The sequence below is a fragment of the Scardinius erythrophthalmus genome, assembly GCF_964197995.2.
Source record: "Scardinius erythrophthalmus genome assembly, chromosome: 14".
Lineage (NCBI taxonomy): Eukaryota > Metazoa > Chordata > Actinopteri > Cypriniformes > Leuciscidae > Scardinius > Scardinius erythrophthalmus.
This window is the reverse complement of record NC_138234.1, coordinates 16829235-16851743: the sequence shown is the minus strand read 5'-3', so window position 1 is coordinate 16851743 and position 22509 is coordinate 16829235. Positions and strand designations below refer to the sequence as shown.

General features: G+C 38.6%; 2 protein-coding genes across 3 annotated transcripts; both read right to left on the bottom strand.

Moving 5' to 3' along the window:
• Positions 1-10500: 10500 nt before the first annotated feature.
• kctd6a (potassium channel tetramerization domain containing 6a) lies at positions 10501-16068 on the bottom strand. 2 transcript variants are annotated; one of them, XM_081384512.1, is made up of 3 exons: positions 15701-16068; positions 15260-15366; positions 10501-12179 (listed from the first exon to the last, which is right to left on the bottom strand). In XM_081384512.1, the coding sequence occupies exons 2-3, from the start codon at positions 15284-15286 to the stop codon at positions 11493-11495; spliced, it is 714 nt and encodes a 237-aa protein (XP_081240638.1). In that variant the 5' UTR covers positions 15287-15366; positions 15701-16068; the 3' UTR covers positions 10501-11492. The 2 variants fall into 2 exon arrangements, with proteins under 2 accessions (XP_081240638.1, XP_081240639.1); XM_081384513.1 differs by having other exon boundaries at positions 10695-12179; positions 15260-15337; positions 15701-16019.
• Positions 16069-16257: 189 nt separating this feature from the next.
• pdhb (pyruvate dehydrogenase E1 subunit beta) lies at positions 16258-21819 on the bottom strand. The gene is made up of 10 exons (XM_081384509.1): positions 21628-21819; positions 21470-21529; positions 19604-19711; positions 19015-19077; positions 18891-18926; positions 18526-18811; positions 18335-18445; positions 17357-17448; positions 17028-17169; positions 16258-16725 (listed from the first exon to the last, which is right to left on the bottom strand). Exons 1-10 carry the CDS (start codon positions 21661-21663, stop codon positions 16580-16582), a joined length of 1080 nt encoding a protein of 359 aa, XP_081240635.1. The 5' UTR covers positions 21664-21819; the 3' UTR covers positions 16258-16579.
• Between the last annotated feature and the right edge of the window lie 690 nt (positions 21820-22509).

Sequence of the window (22509 nt, the reverse complement as noted above, 5' to 3'; positions counted from 1 at the left end):
AAACAGTCCTTTGGGATTTTAGTTTAGCAGTGGGGGATGGGTGAGCAGGAACCTTCCCCCAAAAATGGGCCTGAACAACATGCAATAATGATGGGAATGTTAGAATTTACAGCTTCGTACTTTGAAAAGAACAAAGAACTTTTTATTAATCTACTCCGATTTCACAGAGATGTGGCTGTATGACGTCGTGTTAGCATGGTGGCTCTCAAACTTCCTAGAATACACAATGAAACCTTTTCGCAAACATTTTTAGAGACTTATGTGTAAAACATGACAAATTATCTTCTCTGATGGTATTTGTAGACCTGCACAAAAAATTGCTAGTATTGCGCATCATTGTTTATCCTCAGAAATTTGGCCGCTAGGGGATGTTTTTCATTGATAATGAACAGCAATGCTAATGGCAGGATTACCATATTGTATCCTTATGCATAAATTTGGGTTTAGAAAGTGAAAATATCAGGTCTATACTGCAAAATTACACAACCACCAATATTTGTTTCATACTGGTCACATTTAGCATATAGCATGTTTCTGAAATGGATATGTTTTTATCGCTTAAGCAATTATGTTGCTCATCCAAGTGGCTTTATTAGATGATTTCACTACAATGACCTGGATGTGTGTATCCTAACAGCCATGTATAGCCACTTTCTCCTAAATATTTCCACTTTGGTGTGGAGGGACATTTACCCAAGCATCCTGATGGCGGCCATTTTATGATTTGGTGGACTGGCCAATGACAGTCAACACAGAAATTAGGACAACATGTTCTGCAGTGAAGATCAGTACATAATGTACACAAATGAACAAATACATAAATTCACAAAAACATTTAAAAAATATATTGGCTGCTACACATTTGTTTAATTTTGAATGACCTTTATATTTCGGAAGAATAAACTTTGATGGTGTTGGCTCTGTTGCAGGCAAGAGTTGGCCAGTAATGACAAGACCTCTTTGGGAGGGTGCGCTAGTGATGGGAGAAACAAAGCTTTTTGAAACTTTGAATCAATTAAACCAATTGCTTCACAAAATGATTCACTGTTGTGACGCCTGCAGGTCAGAAGGATTTAATGCAGTGGAAACTCAAAATGCATTAAAACACTTTTCAATTGCAAATGTTTTAAAGTGTAAATAAATCATATAACACCATTAAATATGAATTGTCTGTATAATAATGTTGTTTTATTAAATTGTTTTGTTTGTTTTATGGAAAGCTAAATTAATCAGGCTGATAAGAGACTATTAACTACAGATATTCCTTTCTACTATAATTGCATAAAATGTATCCAAGATCAGGTAGATGAAATATAGACACTGGTTCATGGGTTCAAAGAAATCAAGGTGCGTCCACGCCATGTCGTAATTTCTGTAACAATTCTTAATTGTAAAATGTAATGTGCTGGTTATATAAACAGCAAAAAGATGAAGGATAATCAGTATAATAGTATTTAATAACAAAAGCTCAGAGAGATAGAACCAACATACACAACATAACACTGACAAAAATGGACAGAGAATAAAGGAGAACTCAAAGTTTAAATGCATGGAACAAACAAAGCGAACAATGAGATAATTAATGAGATGACAGGTGAACATAATGACTAATAAAACACACAGAGAAACTAGGTCACAGGCAATTGAGGAAGACAAGTCAATTCAAGTCACCTTTATTTATATAGCGCTTTTTACAATACAGATTATTTCAAAGCAGCTTTACAGTGATAACAGGAAATGAATGCAACAAAGATTGTTTTGGCTGTGTAGCAGATCTAGAAGTCATTGTCCAGTTTAAGTAAATTCAGTGTTGATTAATTTCCACTGTAAAACTCATTAGTTATTAATTAAGGGGCCATTTACACGACACCTTTTTCAACTGAAACCAGAAAACTTTTTATGCGTTCTGGCCATTCATTTATACAACAATGGCATTTTGGTGGCCTGAGAAAGCAAACTTTGAAATAGGTTTCAAAGTGCAAGTTTTTAAAAATTAGTTTTGAAAGCGATACCGTTACCATCTTTGTGTACCAACTTAAAAACGTAAATCTGTGAAAACGTTGATGGCATACACATGCGTATAACGAGTTAAGTCTATAGACATGCACCTTTGAATGCGTATGTGTGCAGGCGCGTCTTTCTTTACAAAGTGACATCGCCTATTACTTCTGCATGTATAATACAGAGCTTTTAGTCGTGTTCACGGATCTGTGTGAATGGAAATTATTTTGATAATGTTGTCATCTTTTTCCATCTTTAGTAATTCGTTGTTGTATAAACGTACACTTAGTTCATTTATCGATACAGCAACTCTGGAGAAACCAGTGATGTCATTGTCCATCTCAGTTCAGTACTCATGTTGTCAAAGCAGGCAAATCAAAAATATTAAGAATGATAAGTGTCCCCAACTAAGCAAGCCAGAGGTGACATTGGTAAGGAACCCAAACTTCATCAGGTGACAGAATGGAGAAAAAAAACCTTGGGAGAAACCAGGCTCAGTTGGGGGGCCAGTTCTCATCTGGCCTACAAACGAACAGTGTATGAATATGATTCAGGCAGCATTACAGTTCAGAAGTCAGATTGGGATGGAACATTCAAAATATTTAATCCAGTTACAGAACCAAAACATGATGAAAGGCGCATGGAAGGCGCATCCTTGTGCAGTAAAGAGTCCATCTGAGTAGAGTAAGGGAGGGAGGAGGGAGGGAGGAGGGAGGGAGGAGGGAGGGAGGGAGGAAGGAAAAAAACAGTCCAGGGCAATGACAACTTTCCATGGGGGAGTGGAGGGTGGGAGGAGCCAGGGGAAGCCAGGAGCAGGAGGAGTCCGGTGGAAATCCAGACTCCTGACAGGATGATGCCCCACGGTGGAGTCAAGGGAGGGAGGAGCCATAGTGTAAATCTCTTCGATGAAGCCATGGGGATGACGTATGGAGATGGAGCCGGTGGAGAAAGAGCCCAGAGCGCAGACAGAGAGGCGATGGACAGGCACAAGACCGCAGGCTTCGGAGGCCGCAACAGGGCCGTGGCGACAACCCCCAGAGGTCGAACCAGGGTACCGGAGGGCTGAGGTGGAGCCGGAGTGACCGAGGGCCGGGGTGGAGCCGAAGGGAGGGCAGAGCCAGACAGAGCTGAACGGCGTGCAGAGGACGGCGCGCAAGTCCGTGACCCAGGCAAGGCGATGTCCGGCCAAGGTGGAGCAGGAGAGTCGAGGGAGACCAGTGGAGCCGTACGGCCAATGGTCCCAGGGAAGGCCAAGGGAGAGAGGAGACAAGGCGGTGGAGTCTGGATGACTGGCAGAGGTGGAGTGATTGGAACAGTGGCTGGAGGCGAGGCCAGAGGGATCCAAACATCCAGATGGTGCTGTTAAGTGGCTGGCCCGAGGTGGATCCACACAACAGAGGAATGGTAGAGGAGGAACCGAAGGGCTGACGGGAGACAGTGGTGACTGGAAAGAGAAACTGGCAGAGGTCTGACGAGGGAGGTTGGGAGGGCATACTGGAAGCACAGGTGAATTATAGCTGGCTTGAAATTACAACGTGTAAACTCGAAGAGCTACGACTTGTACCACGTGGCCGTTATACCACCTGACCACTGCAGATTTAAGCAAAGGCCATCTTTGAAACATCTCTCAGGCAGCTATTTCAGTCATGCAAGTGCAGCTCCTATCGCTTTGAATGGGGAAACATCAAATTCTCCAAAACTGTTCACCAAGCACAGATGCGCAGTATTAGGATGTCTCGGACTGTTTCTATAGCAACCGGAGATTCTAATGGCAGCTGCAGTGACTTTACCGATTTGATACTGGCTCTTTTACTAAGAAGGCAGGACTTATTCCGCCATTTTGCGCCTTGCACTTTCTCCCATTCATAGTAATATGAGTGCACTGTCTTTGTATATTTTGCCTGCGTCTCAATTCAGAGGCTCCTTTAAAGGCCGTTCGAAGGCTGTCCCAATTCGAAGGCTCCTTTAAATGTGGTGAATTAGATGGATCCTTTGCGGCCTACCCTACCCAGAAATCATTGTGCAGGATTTTTTTGAGAGAAATAGGGTATATGTCGAACGCCGCATTACGAAACCGGAAAACAGAACGCATCGCTTCCGGTTCAGGTCTTTTGTATGTGCTTCATGCATTTTTTTACTGTTTTACTCAAGATAACTTAAAAGGAGCGAGCAAAGATGATCATAACCAATGTCCCTCGCATGTGAAGATCGATATTTAAAAGTAAAAAAAAAAAAAAAATCTTCACACTAACGTTTAGATATTTAAATAGAATAAAAAGCTAATAACAAAGTGAGATAGGTAGGTTAGCTGATTACCTTAAAATTCCATAGATATCGGCATCAGTTCATACGGCTGTTAACACTTTCTATGACAAGCGGATGCGATGAGACCATGTTTCCGGTTTCGTCATGCGACGTTCGACATATACCCTATTGCCACAATACACTTTTAAATGTAAGTATTGGGTTTTAACTATAAAAATATGATATAATACAAATGTAAAAAAACAAAACAAAAAACAAAACCTTTAAAGCTGTTCAAATGTTGACTTACATCTTAACAAGATGCAGTTTTATATAGGTTATACTCTTTATTATCTACAGAAATGGACCATGGTGGACATAATTTGGTTTTGTTTACAGAATATAAGTCCATTACAAACGTTACTGCTGTTCGTCAACAGCAGCTGTCACAGTTGCGAGGCGACAAGAACAATCCTCCGTAAACTAGACTGTCCCATTTAACAATGCTCATTTTGACCTTTGTAGCCTTCGAAGGCATGGCCTACGTTTGAAGGATGCAACCTCTGAAATGGGACACAGCTCTGCAGTCTTTGATTTAAGGTGTGTTCGAACTTGAGACCGCTGTGCAGACTGGTCGAGTTCAAAACATTCAAACCGAAGCCTTATTCAATGAAATAAAGTGACTTTGGCAGTTTGATACGTGCTCCGAATCACTGTTTTGAAACAAATGAGTCGCAAAGGTTTCGAAGCTTCACAAAGCGGTGTTTCAAAAGCGTGCACATTTGAATTAATCAAATCATGTGGTTTGTTGAGGGAAGCAGGCGATAAAATGGACCAAAAAAAAAATCATGTAGACTTTATTGAAGGAAGAACTATATCAAGAGACTGGAATGTCTTTTAGGCCCCGTCCACACTACTGCGTTTTAGTTTAGAAACGGAGAATTAAAACGAATACGATCTCCGTCCACACCAGCGTTTTAGCTGCGTATCTCCGTCCACATTAAAACGACTGAAAACGCGGATCACGTGACAACACTGGGCATGCGTGTGCCGGTGTAAACCTAGAGACTTTCAGACATAGACTGTAAAAAAATGCTTTCAAACATAAAAATGTCACTTATTAATATGTATTTGTGTCCAAATGACATATAAACATCTTTTCCTATATTCTATTTTGCCTGGAAACGCTTCCAACACATGTCGCATGAAAAATCGGCGTCGGTTCTATTTCTTGCATGCACGCGTTTACCGCGCGAGCCGCAGCAGTTTCTTACTGTAAGAAACTGTTCCAGCGGGTGAAGTTTACTGAATATTACCTGTGTACTCCATGACTGATGACACTCTTAGAGCCGAGCGTGAGCTTCTGCGTTTTTGACCCGTCCACACCGCCCTCCGGAGATTCAAAACGAAAAACGGGTCGGCAGCGTTTCTAAACTTCTCCGTTTGGGTCTCCGTTTTTGCCGTTTTAGTGTGGACGGGAGGTGCAAACGTAGCAAAAGGTCTCCGTTTTTAAACGAAAACGCAGTAGTGTGGACGGGGCCTTAGAGACATGGTTATTGGCTATTTTGACTGAGGCTAGTGAGCAACCACCAGCTACCATCCAGACAGAGCACCTTAGCAACTGCTAGTTATTATAAAGTAATATAATAAAACTATATTGGAACACCATGGCAACCACCCTAACATAATACCAGTGATTTTTACACAAGCAAACACCACTTACCTTTTCTTCAGAAAAACAAATTACTACAGCATATAGACACACGATATTAGACAACACCAAAATAGAACTAGCAAAATGCCCTCATACCTACACCTGCACATTCACACACACACACACACACACACACACACACACACACACACACACACACACACGGTTTATAAGGACATTCCAACGATTTTTATTCTGTACAAATGGTAAATTCTATCCCCTAAACCCAACCCCTATCCCTACCCATCACAGAAACATATGTAAAACACTACATTTAAATAAAAACATAGTTTGGCCAATATTTAAGCCTTAACTAGTGAAGACTAATAAAATGTCCTCACTAGTCAGTCATAATACTTCACTATATAAGTGAGGACACTTGGCCCTCAAAAGTATAGCCAAACTTGTACACACACACACACACACACACACACACACACTCTTGGTAGAAATCGCTTTTTCAGACTTGTAAATAAAACCACAATGACAAATGCTAGCTAACAAAAGCTAGCTAACAAAAGTGCCAGTGCTAATAGGCCACGCCAGCTATTGCAGTAATGCTGAACCATGATGCAAGAGGCTATATAGGCTAGATCTTATGAGCCATTTACCAGCTTGTTGTTTAGTGGTTAAAGTCAACATCATTTAAAGCAGGGTTCCTCAAACTCGGTCCTGGAGGGCCACTGTTCTGCACAGTTTAGCTCCAACCCTGATCAAACACACCTAGCTGTGAGTTTCTAGTGATCCTGAAGACATTGATTAGCTTGCTCAGATGTGTTTGATCAGTGTTGGAGCTAAACTCTGCAGGACAGCGGCCCTCCAGGACCGAGTTTGAGGAACCCTGATTTAAAGGGATAATTCACTCAAAAATTCGTCAGCAATTACTCACCCTCAAGTTGTCCCAAATCTGTACGAGTTTCTTTCTTCTGTTTGTAGTGATTTAATTTTGCCCACCCAGAGACGCCACTTTAGTGATTGGAACTCACGTCACCGCTGACGTGGTGATTTTTAGATTGCATGTCACTTAAGATGTGGTTATGAGTACATTAGATGACCACTTCCCCCACTCTCTTAGTTCGGGCACCAATCAAGGTCTTTTAAACTCCCAACAGGAGGCCATTCAATCATTTAGAATAAATGTAAAGTGGAGGGAGTTGGTCAGCTGATTTATCTGAAAGATTGGTGAGATTATAAACTTGTACAGCCTCTTCTGTATTATCAGCCCAAGGAAGACACAGGTGTAATAAAATATATTTTATTAACAAAAAGATAAACAATAATGACTAACAACTACTAAATGAATACCGTAAATGATAAGGAATAAAGTGCATAAGACGCATGAAATACAAGTGATTAAGTAGATTGTGGCTTTGGAGGTTTTACGTTATCTTATGGAAAGATAACCTTTTGTTTCTCTGAAACTAATAGGTGAAGAACCTTATGCAAATGAAGGATTATTTGTTATTGAAGGAACACACAGACTTTTTGGGAGCTTATTCACCGTATCCCCCAGAGTTAGATAAGTCCATAGTCCATACACACCCTGTCTGACACACACACCGCTAGCCTAGCTTAGCACAAAGACTGGAGGTAAACGGCTCCAGCTAGCATACTGTTCCCAATAAGTGACAAAATAACGCCAACATTTTCTTATTTACATGTTGTGATTTGTGATTTGAACAAGGTCACATGAGTAACAGCCATCTTCTAACCGTATACATACTGGGAACTATATTCTCAGAAGGCGAAGCACTGCTACTTCTGCTGTGTCTCATGTGACCTTGTTATTTGTACACACTGTGACTATACAAATCACATGTAAATATGAAAATGTTGGCGTTATTTTGTCACTTATTGGGAGCATGCTAGCTGGAGCCATTTACCTCCAGTGCTAAGCTAGGCTAGCGGTGGGTGCATCAGACAGAGTTACGGCACGCACAGAGATGAAAATGGACTTATCTAACTCTGGGGGATACGGTGAATAAGCTAAAGTCCCAAAAAGTCGGCGTGTTCCTTTAACTACCATCAGCTACTGTATGCTACCTCTAATGTAAAAAATAAATAAATAAAATAAATCATATACTGATAATATACAACAATGTCAAGGTCTCTAGAAAGTGGTTTGTTTAAGTGATATTTACGTTCCACATGGTCGAGTGAGCAGTCCGATGGCGGCGACGTCTTCCACTGGATGTGCTGGGTAACAATGCAGTGGGAAAAGGAGCCACAGCCTTGAACAGCCTGATCTCCTGGAGCACCAAAGGTTCTTAAAATCTGGAACACGCAGATGAGGCCTTGAAGTTTGTGCAGGGTTCCTTAACAATCTGGAACACACAGACGAAGTAACCTTGAAGTGAAGGTTCGCTCTTCTGAGCTTAACTTTGTTGCAAATGTCTGTTTGTCTTCTGCCTCTCTGGTTGAGACACTTAGAACTTGGTCAATCCGCTTTTGTCTCTCTGGCATGGAGACTTGGGACATGCTGTAGTCATTACTGTCTCGCTGGACGAAGACTCTGAACGTAGTGTTTGTTAATGTCTCTTTCCTCACAGACTAGAGGCTCAGAATGTGGTCGTATCTGCTGCTGCCTCATACGCTGTAGACCCAGATCATGGAATCTTTTGTTGTCTCTCTGGATGAACCGGAGGGTCAGAACAGAAGTGCGTGCTGTGTATCTGCAATGTCTCATTCTGAACTTGGTTGATCTCTTTCTGTCTCACCTTCGCAGGCCTGAGACTCTAGGAATAAGGAGTGTCTTTGTCACAGTTCACGTGTCTGTGTGATCATTCTGACATGTCTTTGTTGTGTTCCAGTCACTGGTCTGATTGCTCGTCAGCGTTGCCTAGCTACCAACTGCACTGAAGAGCTAATCAGACCAGCCGCACCTGCAGCTCGTTATTGTCAGTGTTGGCTGTATTCCTTGTCAGATAATTTCTCGTTCTCATGTCTTGCAGTTCAGTTCCATCAGTATTCTCTCAAATCTTCTGTTCCTGTGTGTTTGCTTCCTGCTTGAGTCTGGATTATTGGCTGCCTTGCTGTTTCTGGATATTCACTGACTTCATTGATCGGCAGACATCATTCAGCCCATTGCAGCCTCCCTGCTGCTATTCCTGACCACCCTGCCTTGCTTATTTCTCCTGCTTATTTACATTTTTTTTATTTACTGGATCCTGTGTTTTCTTACCCTGACAATCTGTTTCAAGGGTACCTTTATCCCTTTCCGATGAGGAGATTGTAATTTGGTGCTTCTCCATTCCAGTGCTGGGATTGGCTGCTGGCATCAGAGGGGACACACACAGTGTGGCCCACCCTTCTATCCCCTGTGGTACTCATTTGCATTAAGCACACAGTTGGAAGTCTTTAACGTTTTACTGATGCATTTCTCACTTTCCAAACCGACACCTGAATACCTTTGGCAATATTCTAAACAAATAAGAGTCTAAACAAGATGTAAAAAGTATGACCTGTCATACATACATTCATTCATTTGTTCATTTGCTAAATTTGTGCAAGATGTTACTCTATAAATAGCTGTCACTGAGAATACTTGTTTCTCTGAATAAGTATGAAATGGAAGTTTGTAGTTTACAGCTTAGTTATGAATGGATTTGGATGGATCATTGTGGCCTCCCTGCATTTCAGCCATGGCTCTTGCATCCAAAAAGTCCTCAAGAATTTTTATGGTGGTTGGCTCAGACCTTGGGGATTAGTCTCATGATGGATGTAGGGCAGAAACTGCCAGTGGACCAATGAGAAGTCCTGTCCCTCCTGTGCTTAAGGTGTCTGTCAGTTGTCCTAGCATCATTATCTGATAGTGTTGGACAGTTTGTTTGTGTTATTCCACCAGGATCCAATCAAAAATGTAGAAGAAATGTCCACCGTTACGGACATAAACTAGGTCCTGGAATGTGCTGTTCATAAGAAAAAAATAAGATATTTTGAAGAATGTTGTTTACCAGACAGTTGACAGTAGCCATTGGCTAACATTGGAAAAAAATACATGAGGGTGAGTAAATGATGACAGTTTTAATTTTTGGGTGAACTATCCCTTTAACTTCTGAAACTGTTAATAAGTTTCAATGCTAAAACTGCAGTATGCTCAAGAGCAATTAGAGAGCAGATGGCTCCGTGTGCTTTCAAATTGCTCTTGCTGTACTTTTATGTCATACACCGATGGCATCGCCTCTTCAAGTCGAACACACCTGTTTTTAAACAAGTTTGCCTATCATTGGTTGGACAAACATGTAGCCCCCGCCTTGAACACGCATCATTGGTTGAGTCAGTGTTGCTATGTAACCGCTCAAACAGACTGCAATTACATTTGGCGCCACTAGTGGCACAGAAATACACACTACAGATTTAAATGCCAAATTCACAAAGAAACATTCAGAAATTCAGGGTTATGACTAATATACTTCAATGTAAAAATAAATAACCTATTTACTAAAAATGAATGATACACATATAAGATCAACACCTTGTAAAATACTTTTGTCAATCTTAACATAAAAGAAGGTAAAAGCCACTCCCATCAACCCTACAAAAACAGCAAAATCTAATATTTCAAAATCAGACATAATCCAGTTATTAAAGTTATTGCATTTGAAAGAGTGACATCAAAATTTACTTACATATATTACATTAAAATAATAAACTAAATTTCATTAATAAAAACAAAATGTTCTTTCAATGAAATGTTATACGAAGACATCTACCACCAAACAAAAACACACAATGTATGATGAAACTACTGTTTTTAATGTGCAGTTCCAATTCATTACACACATGATCATGAATGAACTCTTTCAATTTAATATGGGTTTTCAAACCATTTAAAAGATGCTCTCAACTTCAGCGATGGTAGCCTGAGTCTTGCATGCATTTTGAGACTAAAATTAATTTTAAATGCGATGTTGGGACTCCAAAATTTGGCCTGGTCCAGAAGCTGGCCATAAGAGGTATTAAGAGGGGGGACATGCAAGTATAAATCACTTTTCTGTATCTCAAGGGAGGAAATATGTCTAAACACTAATAGTGTAGATACTACAGAATCATGCAAACCATTTAGTTTATAGACTCAATCACAGGACAAAATATCTGTGGAAATATTGTAAATAGAAATTGAATACTGTATATTTAACACTGATGCAATATATGTTAAAATTTTACATTTAAGAGTTGTTTTTTAGGAATTTAGGAAGAAATTTGGGACACTTTTGCCTAAACGAGGTATACTGAACTTGTAGAAACGGAAAAAATTGTTCAGGTTCCTTTTGTCCATAAACTTCTGAAGTGGGTGGAAAGACGCATAAAACACAATTGGACTAGTTCGCACGAATTATGTACTACAGAAAACAAACCAGGAACTGCAGTGGAGATGTGGTGTGTTCAAGTAATTTCGAAACTGCCTTAATTTTGAGTCGCAGCAAGTATAAATTTCTTTTCACATCTTCATTATACTTATAATTACTCAATTGGCAATCTCAAAGTTATTGCAATTACAGTAATGTTTGACTAGACATGAATGCATCATCAATCAGTCCTCAACCTTCTGCGCAACTCTACAGAAAGTCCAATGATGTTCTACCGTGTTCTCATTGGCGCGTTCACTCATGTGATGAACTCGCGTGTTGCGAATAGTGAAGCCTTGCTTGGAGATGTACTCCACCAGATGCACGCGAAGGGATACCTCTTGGTGGTAGTCACATGGTCCAAAGGTAAAGGACACTTGAAAGTCTCTGGTGTCCATCATATGTTTATTCCATCTGGTGAAGCTGTTGGAGATGCCTTCAAGTAGTGCGTGAACTTTGGTGGTGATGGTGAGTTGGGTGATGATGACTGCCACCGGGTTCGAGTACTTGGAGAGCTTACGAGTACTTGACAGTTCTACCACTTGCTCAAAGGTGTCCATCGGGTAGAGAGGTTTAGTGTCACCTAAACACTGGATCAAGGGCTCTATCTGGTAGAAGTCCGCTTCCTTCCGGAGGAGCTCTGTTTCTTTGAAGTCACATGGTAGAGTCAATTTTGAGGTGCGTAAAAAGTTCAAGACGTAACGGAATAGTGGACCGTCTCGATCTATGAAATAGTTGCCCTGGGCATCTCGTGTGGTGGGAAAATCGCCTCGGAACATGGCACCCAACATAGAGTCTGGATAACGCTGGAGGGTGGACAGCGATGTGGTGTACAAATGTCCACCAACATTTAGGGTAACCGTATCCATCATCTACAACAAAGAAGAACATAAATTGTAGATGTTCAAAGCATTAAAGGTGCATTTTGTACCTTCTGAGAATGTTAAGATGGTACTTGTACTGATACAACAAACACTCAACCATTCCCTGCTGAACACACAAGTTTAGTCCAAGATGAATTGCCATGCATAGCCATTTATTTGGTACTGCTCTTGTTGGTGGACCATCAAACTCATGCTCCAGCAAAACTTAAACCGGCTTGGTTTTCCATTGCAAAGCTGGTTGACCAAGAAAGACTTGGTTGGGGCCCAGCCTCGAAAACAATATTTGCTGGTTTTATCTGCACTGACAAAACCCTTAGGAACATCAGTTACTACAGAAATTATTGTTTGGTAAATTGAGCTTCAGGAAGAATGGATTGTAGTTTAAAACACCACATGAGGTGTGTTTGAATTCAAGCCTGTTCCTCATAAAACCTTGATCTCAGACAAAATGGAGCACTGGGATAAGACAAAATGGCTGACCCTTAAAGCTTGGTTTCTTTTCTTTTTTGAGCCATTGGAGATCCTGTTCTTAAGGTGGTCAGCACTTGTTTAGTTATGCCCTTGCAACTGTTTAGCAACTACCCAGAAGACCCTAGTAACCACTGACCAACCGCTTAGCAACCAGCCTAAACAGCGTTTAGGGTAAATGTGTCCATTATCTACAACAAAGAAGAACATAAATTGTAGTTGTTCAAAGTATTAAAAGATGTATGTTGTACCTGCTGAGAATGTCATTTGGTTTTTGAACTGATATGAAAAGACCAACTTAAATCAACACAAACAGCCATGCAGATCCATTGATTAGGTTCTGTTCTAATAGGCCTTTATCTCATTTCCTGGTTTCGGAACGTTCGAAATCGCCAAGCAGTGTACTCGCACTTCCGGTGTTACTTAGTTACACATTTAGATGAAAAGTAGGTCAGTAAACTTAAATAAAATCGCGATATAGACCAGTGTCTGTCAATATTAAACCGCATAAAGACTATTTAAATAGGAATCGTGCATGTTCTGCGTGTCTCTGTGAATGAATGGCACCGACGCGTTTCATTTACCACACACACACACACTGAGGCACGCATGACGCTCGCGATTTTTTTCAGCCTTACGTATTAACATTAATGCACTTCATCAATACAGCCGCTCTGAGAGTCACTTCAGCAGCATTTTAGCCTTATTTGAGAGAAACTATCATATCATAAAACACAGAGAGACTCAAAGGTCTACACGGCAACCCGTCAAAATAAAAGTTTGGTTTAACCTTTGAAGAAATTTTTGCTTAAATCATTACATTTTAAACAATTGGTTATAACAATTTAATTAAACCATTCAACAAAAAAAATGAAACTTTTGGGAGACTCGAGAGCGAAGTAGTCCAGTGATAATTAACATGCAGCCATGGTGATTGCAATAACCGGAAGACGCTGTACACTGCTTCGCGGCTACTTCCGGCGTTCTATTGTGTTGTGATAAAGGCCTATTGGTGGACCATCAAATCCATGCTGGTCCCCAGCAAAACTTCACCCAGCTTTTCTTGTAAAGCAGGTTTACCTATAAGGCTTGAAAACAACATTTGCTGTATTGAGCTGCATTGACAAAACCCTTAGGAACAATGGTTTCTATGGTAACTATAGTATGGTAAACTAAGCTTCACACAAGTAGAATCGTAAAAACCACATGAGATGTTTTCGGATTCAACCCTGTTCTTCATAAAACCTTGGTCTCAGACAAAATGGACCACTGGGATAAGACAAAATGGCCGACCCTCAAAGCCACTTGAGATCATGTTCTTAGGGCGGCAAGCATCCGTTTAGTAATGCTCAGTCAACTGCCTAGCAACTACCCAGAACACCCTAGCAAGTGATGGGAGAAACAAAGCTTTTCAAAACTTTTAATCAATTGAACCAATTGCTTTGTAAAATGATTCAGTTTCAAAGTGCTCGAAATGCCACACGCTGGTGACCCCTGCTGGTCAGAACAGTGTAAATACAGCATAAAAACAACTTTTAAAGTCCCCGTGAACCGGAAGTTGCAAACGACTTTTCTCCAGTGTTATGACGTATTTCCCAGTGAAACGGAATATTGAACAGAGGGCAGGGTTTTACTCTAGCGCTCCTCCTCTCCATCTCTGCTCATAGCAGACTAACGGTTTGAGGGGAGTGGTTACGCGTTGCCCAAACCAATTCCTCAAACCTACGTCATCAGAGAAGGTCCTCCAATGCAGAGGGGAGGGGCATTTTCAGATTTTGATTAAAGATTACCATGGTAAAAATTTTTTTTTTTAAATATTTTCTTGCACGGATTAATTGTTCAACACAAGACTAGTAATATGCGCTAACAAAGTAAATAGGGTCAATTTTGATTTCATGGGGACTTTAAAAACATAATTTGGTTAATCAGACCAATAAGAGACTTTTAAAAAACAACTCTTCCTTTTTTTTACTTACTGAAATCACGCGGCTTTGGCTGTTTGATACGCACTCCGAATCACTGGTTCGAAACAAATGATTCAGAGATGTTTCGAAGCTTCACAAAGCGTTTCGAAAGTGCCCGTCACTAACCATAACAGCTTAGCAACCAGCTGGAACACCATAGCAATGCCCTAATAACTACCCTATCAACGCCCTAGCAACCACCGAAAACAGTCTTGCAACTACACAGCACAGCGCATCAGAAAATATTTTTGTCATAAAAAAATAAATAATAATTTCTTGTTTTGCATATTGTTTACATTTGTTCAGACACCCTAGCAACAATGCAAATCACTCTAGAACTTGCATAGCAAAGCATCCTAACCATATATTAACGCTAAAACAGGGAACATGAAAATATTAACTGAAAATGCTTACAGGACAATAATATAGGAGTGGGCTCTTTTTACATGGGAGCAGTAAGCATATTTATGAATAGCAACCACCCAAAACATTCTTGCAACTGCAGAAAGAAAATAATTTTGCTGCAAAGCGCATCATAAAATGATTTTGATTTTTTACATTTATACAGTAGAGTAAACAATGTTGTCGCTGTTTTGGTTTGAGAACCGTTGCGTTATTTTATACGTTTATATTTACCATGTGTGCCCAGTCTCCATTCTCCATGTGGCCAGCTGGTCCTCTTCAATGATGGTGACGAATGACGCTCTCTGCAGTCTTTATTTGGTATAAACACTTCACTAAAACTAAAGACATAGTTTATATATTTCAGTTTAGACAGCATATTCAAGTGCAATATCGATTAGATTACCATGGAAACGTATCGTCAAATGAATGACGCAGCATATGAAGGACACCGAGGGTTTCCCCGCATCCCACCACATATTGTAGCAAAGTCTCAGATATAAACACGATATCATATAAATCATGTACGAAAAAGAGCGACCTATCAATATTAACGAAATTACGAGATGATGCAGCACGCATTTAATTTATAGCGGCTGCAATAAAACCGTATTAAATGATACAAGACAAATCACAATCGATCGCATTATATGAATACAAATGCTCAGTTATTACCTCGTTGAAAATACGTTAAATTTTAGGATTTAAGTCTCCTCGTCCGATGTACTTCAGTTGTTTCCTTTCGTCCCAAGCATCAGGAATATGGAGGACAAGGGGTTTAAACAAGGATAACGTTACTTTACTTCCCTGTGTGGTTTTTCGTGACTTTTCCAAAATACACGAGCATTTTGAAACCCTTTATGTTCAAAAACGACTCGTTCTGCTCAAGTAAAAGATGTAAAATCACTGTAATGTTTATGTTGTGGAGTCAGAGAACAGGACAGGGACATCAATGTGGGATTAGCGGATATGACACACCCACGACAGAAGCCCCGCCCAACACACACACACACACACACACACACACGCCCTTTCTTTCTCTCTCAGACCATCATCCAAAACACTTCAGTCAGCAGTGTTTTGGATGCAAGTCTAACATGGTCCTAAAAAGCGTAATGTACCAGTACTCAATATTTATGCCTTTCTTTTTTCGCAGTTGTTTATTTTTATTTTATATGGCAAGCCCTACATCTTTATGTTACTTAAACATTCAACACAAATAAACCCAAAACTTCATCTAAAATTCTAACCATTTATTTGTTTATGAGGACTTCACAATCATTCTTACAACCCAAAGTGATAAAGGTTTAATTTAGTTTACAGTGGAATTTACAGCATAATACACATGGTTGGTTGTTTATAGCCATAATAAACCTCACTATCATGACACAACCTCATTATAGAGTCGAAATGAGAATTTTTTTTGAATATAGCGCCAATGAGGGAAGAGCCATGTAACAGAAAGATGAAAGAACGTCCTATTCCTCAAACATTGATGCAGAAACGGGAGAGAACATGTATTTAATATGTAATGTGTCCTGAAATGGAGATAAGTTAAACGTTCAAAGTCTTTTTGATGGAGAAGATGATGTCCTTGATTTGCGGTACGCTGTTGTCCTCCAAAATCTTGGCGTACGGCATTGGAATATCTACACCTGTGACTCGGACCGCAGGGGCGTCGAGGAAATTGAAGGCAGGACCTTGAATTAAAGATAAAACAATAAATCTACGTGCTGAAGAACACACCACTCTGGGTGTGTTTGGACTTTGGAATGACATACTGCTCACTATTTTTGAAAGAACATAATATGTAGTTAATGTAATTAATCATGCAACATCGTGAGGTCATGTGACAACAATATAGCACAACATTTTATTGCATTCTAAAATATAAAATAAAACAGTATACAGTACGTTCTGAGCAAAATACAGCAAGTAGTGTGCTAGTATTTCATTTCGAACATAGCATCTGACTTCAAATGAGCATTATTGTAATATTTACCCTCCATGATCCGGGCAAGAACCTCCGCCCCGACTCCAAACTGAGGCCAGCCGCCCTCCACGGTGATGAGATGATTGGTTTTCATTATACTCGTTTCAATGGTTTCTGTGTCAAGAGGCCGGATTGTGCGCATGTTGATCACCTACAGACGAGAACAGACACTTCAAACTACTATTCAATAAGCTTATAGAAATGAATGTGAAATGTGAGCAAATACTATGTATCAAATGTGTTTTGAATCACTTTTCCTTAAAAACTGTATATTGAATCAATCAAATGTGAGGAAATGGTGTTTAAAACCATTCCGGGCTGAAAGGATGATGTCATACCTCACATTCGATACCCTCTTTGGCCAAGACAGCGGCAGCGTCGAGACACAGGGTGACCATCCGGGAATGGGACACCACAGTGATGTGATTTCCTACAGCACACCACCAATATTAATATGCACATCCACTCAGACCAATGACTCTAAAGTTGTGATTGATTGTTCAAATAAGAGCGATTAACAGTGGCACTTATAGATTTTTCAAGGGATAGAAAAAGATAAATATTATTTGAAATATTAGAGTAAGAAAATTTTAATATAAATTATATATTAATATTCAATCATTTTAAATATTTCTCTTTAGTTGTGACAGAGTAATTACTTTATATTTAATAATAATATAAATGTGTTGTAAATTATCCTGTCACAACTGAAGTGAACCAAAAAAATATTTTAATCTCAATATTTTAATATTCACAGAAAATGTTTAATATTATAAAAATTAAATATTATTGAATAACATTAATATAAATGTGTTGCTATTATTATTTAATAATATTTTCTTTTTTAATAATATTTAAATATTTACTGAAACAATATCATAAAATTAAATATTATTGAATAAAATTAATATAGACTTATTGTTATTAGTATTAAAAATAGAGATAGTAACTACCCTGTCACAACTAAAGTGGACCAAAAGAGAAATAATTCATAAATGCGTCATTAATTGTTTGAGTAAATATTAAAATATTGACACATTTATGAATTATTTTCTCTTTTGGTCCACTTTAGTTGTGACAGGGTAGTTACTATCTCTATTTTTAATACTAATAACAATAAGTCTATATTAATTTTATTCAATAATATTTTATTTTATGATATTAAGCACAGTAAATATTAAAATGCTGACAAATGTATTACATGTTTCTCTTTTGGTCCACTTTAGTTGTGAAAGAGCATATGTTATATAATTACTCATCTTGTTTGTTTGTTTGTATGTGTGTGTTTTTTTTTTTCTCAAATATATCAAACCCACCTGGTCTTTCAATCTTTGCTTTTCCAATAGGGATGAGGAAGTCTTTCGACTGAGATTCTTCGGACATGTCAAACGCCACGCCATACATCAGCTCATTCTCCAGAAACACCACTGAAAGAGACACGACATGACAGTCAGGGCGACATCTACTGTACATCCTAAACATCAGTCTCATCCGCTGAGGAACTCACCAGGGTTGTCGTCTCGGATGGCTGATTTCAGAAGGCCCTTGGCGTCTTCGGCGCTCCAGGGACTGACCACCTTCAGACCGGGACAGTGTCCGTACCAGGCAGCAAAGCACTGGGAATGCTGAGCCGCCACGCCGGCCGAAGCGCCGTTGGGTCCGCGGAACACGATCGGGACGGACTGAAAGCCAGCAGACATGTAGTACGTCTTAGCAGCCGAGTTGATGACCTGGTCGATGGCTTGCATGGAGAAGTTGAAAGTCATGAACTCGCAAATTGGCCTCAAACCCGCCTGAAAGAGGATGTGTTTGGTTAATTTGGGAACGTGGCTTTTAGATTCATTTATAATCGTCGTTTCGGGAAAAACTCACCATGGCAGCACCAACGGCGATGCCAGCAAAACCCATCTGCATGGATAAAGGAGGAAGATTCAGTAAACCCAAGAATTAAGAACACACGGAAACAATTTTCGCACAAGTATGTCATCATTCTCACCTCTGTAATGGGAGTGTCAATGATGCGTTTGTCTCCGTACTTCTTCCAAAGGCCTCTGCTAACCTGCAACCCAAAAGGCCCTGTTTACACCTGGTATTAAGATGTGTTTTGGTCGATCGGATCACAAATAGACGAGGCAGACACATTCCCGTTTACACATGGTGTTTTAATCTGTCTCTTTTGTCCACTTTTAACCACTTCAGTCGAGAAATCAGGAATGGTGAGAGAACATTGTGCTTGGTACATTTTTCAGCGTCAAACCAAACTTGGGTCTTCAACTGACAAAGTTTAAATCCTTTTTGGCTAGCACACTTCCCATGATGTTTACACATTAGGTCAGTAGGTGGAGAGTAGACAGTCTTTTGTGGCTGTTCGAACACATTTGACCACATGACACTACGAAATCAATCCGTTCAAACACTTTTTTTTTACTACCTCTAGAAGTGGTCGAAAGTGGTCAAGCTCAAAACGATTCCGAGTTCATTTACACCTGTATGTTGCGTCATCCACTTGTGATCCAATCGGTGATCCGATGCTTTGGAGCTATTGATAGCCAAAATAGCGCAAACATATTTTCATCTTATTTCACCTTATATGCACCGTCATACTGTGCGACTTCCTCTCCGAGGAGGAAAACCCGCTCATCCCTCTCCAGCTCCTCATCCAACGCCTGGTTGAGAGCATCTCGGACCGTTACCTGCGAAAATCAAGAACGTGTTAATGCATATAGAACGTTTTCCAACAAAAAATGCAGTAATTGTACATTTATCAAATGGTAAAACATGGTTCTGAATAAAAATCGTATTCATTTACTATGAGTTTTACATTGTACCACCGTGCCATATAAAAAAACAAAAAAAAAACATAATAAAATTCCCATAAAACATAACATACCGGTGTACATGTCAAAAAAAACATAATGAATAAACGAAAACACAATGGGTTTTCCTATGATACAAGCAAAAAAATTGTGTAAATATTATAATTAAATGCTTTCCCATGGTACATACAGAAAAACAACGGTGTCCAAGGGCAAGAGAAGAATCTATTTACACAAACCAAAATGAATGATTTCTACATCAGTTGCTTCACTGTTAAAAAATAAGATATAAGAATGACGCGGTTTCATTAATGGTGAATAATGTGACCTGACCAGTTTTACTAGGTTTAACTTTTCATGTTGTGCCATCAAATAGGGTCAATAAGGTCAAAATAAATATCAGATAAATGCACATCCATTTAAATATGCTGACAACATGATCTGAAATATCAGTTATTAATTATAATCATTAATTTTGTAAAATAATTGGCAATATATAATTATTATAAATGAACATTAACTTAGTAAAAAACATTAACTATAATTTCTTATTAACAATATTTACAGTATAACCACAAAATCTGTACTTGTATATAAAATACTAAATTATGAGAAGTATGTTAAATATTTACATGATAGTTTTGAAATAATTTACAAAATAATCAAGAGTGTTTTACTTACAAAAGGCAAAACAGAATGTTTTCATGCAATATTAAACATTTATTAGATGATACTAGCATAGAATTTTGATATAAAACGTGACTGATTAAATATTGTACTATGAGATTTACATGGTACTCAAAAGCACTGCAAAGAAAAGCATAGTAATGCCATAATACATATAAAAAAGAGAGTAACAACATGGCAAAAAGTGTGGTAGACCTCCATAAAAATGGTAAAATGTAACAAAAAGAGATCATGTTATTATACAATTCCTATAAATAATACCCCGATGCACATGTAAAAAAAAGTAAATATACAAAACACTGTAGTATTCATGATACAAATAAAAAGAAATGATAAATGCATGATTAATATGGATTAATTTAGCTTGATAAATATGGAAAAACTATAGCATTACCATGGTATAGTACTAAAAATGTCCAATAAAACATGGTAAATTATCAAAACACCAAAGGTATTGCAATGGTACATATATGTATGTATATATATAAACAAGAAAGCATGGCTTTACCATGGTACATATGGAAAAACTATGGTATTACCATGGTATATTTGCAAGGAGTGTCAATCAAAACATGGCAAATGTCCAAAACACCAAGGTATTACCATCGTAGTGATGGTACATATATAAAACAAAACACGGCTTTACCATGGTACACAAGGAAAAAACTGACATTACCATGATACATTAGCAAAGAATTTAAATTAAAACATGCTAAATGTTTAAAATACATGGTATTGCGTAGTACACACCCAAAACATGCTACTGCCATGGTGTTTTTGTTAGTATTCTTGACATGTTCTTAACAGTATTCTTAATGCTTAGTATTCTTAGCAGTGACCATTAATCGGTTGACCAAACGTACTAATAATCAACACATTTTAAAGGCAGTTTAGTGTTTACTGTGACACAGCATCTGTGAAGGTGAGAGGAGCAGCAGCATCACTGACCTGTACCGCAGCCGGCTGAGTCCTGTGAAACTCCCTCCGCAAAGCGGCAGAAACGGCATTCTGAGAGACAAACACACAGCCAATATCTGTCGTAAAACTGTCCTCTTATAAGTACAAGCGTAATATGTTGCTAAAACCCCATATTTCCACATAAATACCTTCCCCGAGCGCAGAAAACATCTCAGAGACGCCATGTTTCACTGTCCTCTGTGTGGAGGCGGGGCTGTCATGCCAGCGGCTTCGGCCAATCAGAGAGCGCGTTGTAAAATCCGAACAGGAAACACAGTGACAGCGACCAATCAGTGTAGCTGACTCATGACATCAACGGAAGCTTCATTCAGGCTGTCATTGGGCGTCCAAGGGCAAGAGAAAATCTTTTTATAGAAAACAAAAATCGATAATGTCTAAATCAATTGCTTCACTACTTTTTTTTAAAGGATAAAAGTCACGCAGTAGCCATGTATGTTGAAAGATGGGACAAAGTCATGCTGAAAAAAGACTAACGTTTAAATAGTTGCCAGATGTCCACAATAATAATTAAGTTTTTTTTGTTTTAGGATAATACACATGCATTAAATTACATTAAAAACAATGTTTAAAATATAATGTAATATTTTAAAAATGATTGTTAATATGATCATCACAAACTAGTAACTATTATTTCTAACATTCAGCGAAAATATTAACTAATTTTAAAAAAATATATATTTACAATATAATTATAAATCACATGAGATCTGGACATTTTCCATGATAGTGTTACAATAAACAGTTAATTAATAAACATTTGGGGGTTAAAATATATATATAAAAAACTACTTATTTATAACTCTTAGTAATAATATTAAATATCATTTATATCAACTACATTTACAGTATAATTTTACACCACATGAAATGTGTACATATTGAGAAAAATATCTGAAATGTTTACATTTACAATATTTAAAATTCTAAATTAACACACAATATATCAATAATAAACAAGGAAAAAAGTTGTTTTTTTTTCAATAATTTAACAATTTCTAATATATTATTCA